An 877-nucleotide genomic window follows, 5' to 3' on the forward strand; every position below is an offset into this window, starting at 1 on the left:
TAATACCTGTGCTTCTAGCTCGGCTATTCTCTGTAATGATGCTTGTTCTATGCACACACGGCGTTTGCGTTCCTCATCAAGCAAACATGTCATCTTATACCTTAATTCAGCCATTTCTTGCGTAAGGTCTTCTGCTTCTTCCTTCGCCTTCACTTTCTCCTGTTTCAATTCTTCCTGCAAATACCAGAAAATCGCAAGTAAACTAGTTGGACCACAATATTTTCTACCAAAGACAGGAAGTAGAGTTCCAAAATTTGTCAAAAGTACTTTCAGTTGCTTCACAATATCTTCGTGCTGCTGTGTCTGTTTCGCCATACCATCCCTTTCATCAATCATATTCACATTCCGAGGAAGTTCTAGTTTCTTGATGATTGCATCGAAGCTATTGCTGTGACACACAAAACAAACATTATTAGGAATAGGGATTAGCTCAATTTCATGATGTAATAAAGTAAGTCTTAAGCTGGAACTTACCGAACTTCATTGGACACCGGAAGCACATGGCTCAATTCAGCGAGGAAGCACCCTGCATCTAGAGGCTGTCCATCTTCACTTTCTAACCGTTCTTTGGTACTTTGAAAGAAATCTTTGATACTCTTTTCAGAGGCGGTAAATTTTTCGCTCAGCTCTTCATTTTGCTTCTCAAAGTACTTGACATTCTCTTGTGCTCTCTGAGACTGCAACTGGAACTCGTCAATTATTCCTTTTAATTGATCTTTTTCTTGGATACTTTCTTCTTGAATTTGCATTGCATCAACGAGTGCTTGCTCCAACGTTGTAATATCAAGCTTCATGCTTTCTATTTCGCACAAGGACTCTAATGTTAAGGATGAGATGGCCTCCTCCAGTTTCTCTATGGAAAGAGACGAACTCTGTA

At 39.9% G+C, this 877-nt stretch overlaps 1 protein-coding gene across 1 annotated transcript in view; it reads right to left on the reverse strand.

Annotated features, from left to right (window-relative positions):
* The window catches only part of LOC104772158 (putative uncharacterized protein MYH16), a gene marked incomplete in the record, with an annotated part of 10,775 nt that overhangs the window by 1,809 nt on the left and 8,089 nt on the right, over positions 1-877 (reverse strand). Inside the window, 3 exon segments of the mRNA XM_019241662.1 lie at positions 8-174; positions 268-388; positions 475-842. Coding sequence (XP_019097207.1) covers positions 8-174; positions 268-388; positions 475-842 — 656 coding nt within the window.

This window comes from Camelina sativa, chromosome 20 (assembly GCF_000633955.1).
Source record: "Camelina sativa cultivar DH55 chromosome 20, Cs, whole genome shotgun sequence".
NCBI lineage: Eukaryota > Viridiplantae > Streptophyta > Magnoliopsida > Brassicales > Brassicaceae > Camelina > Camelina sativa.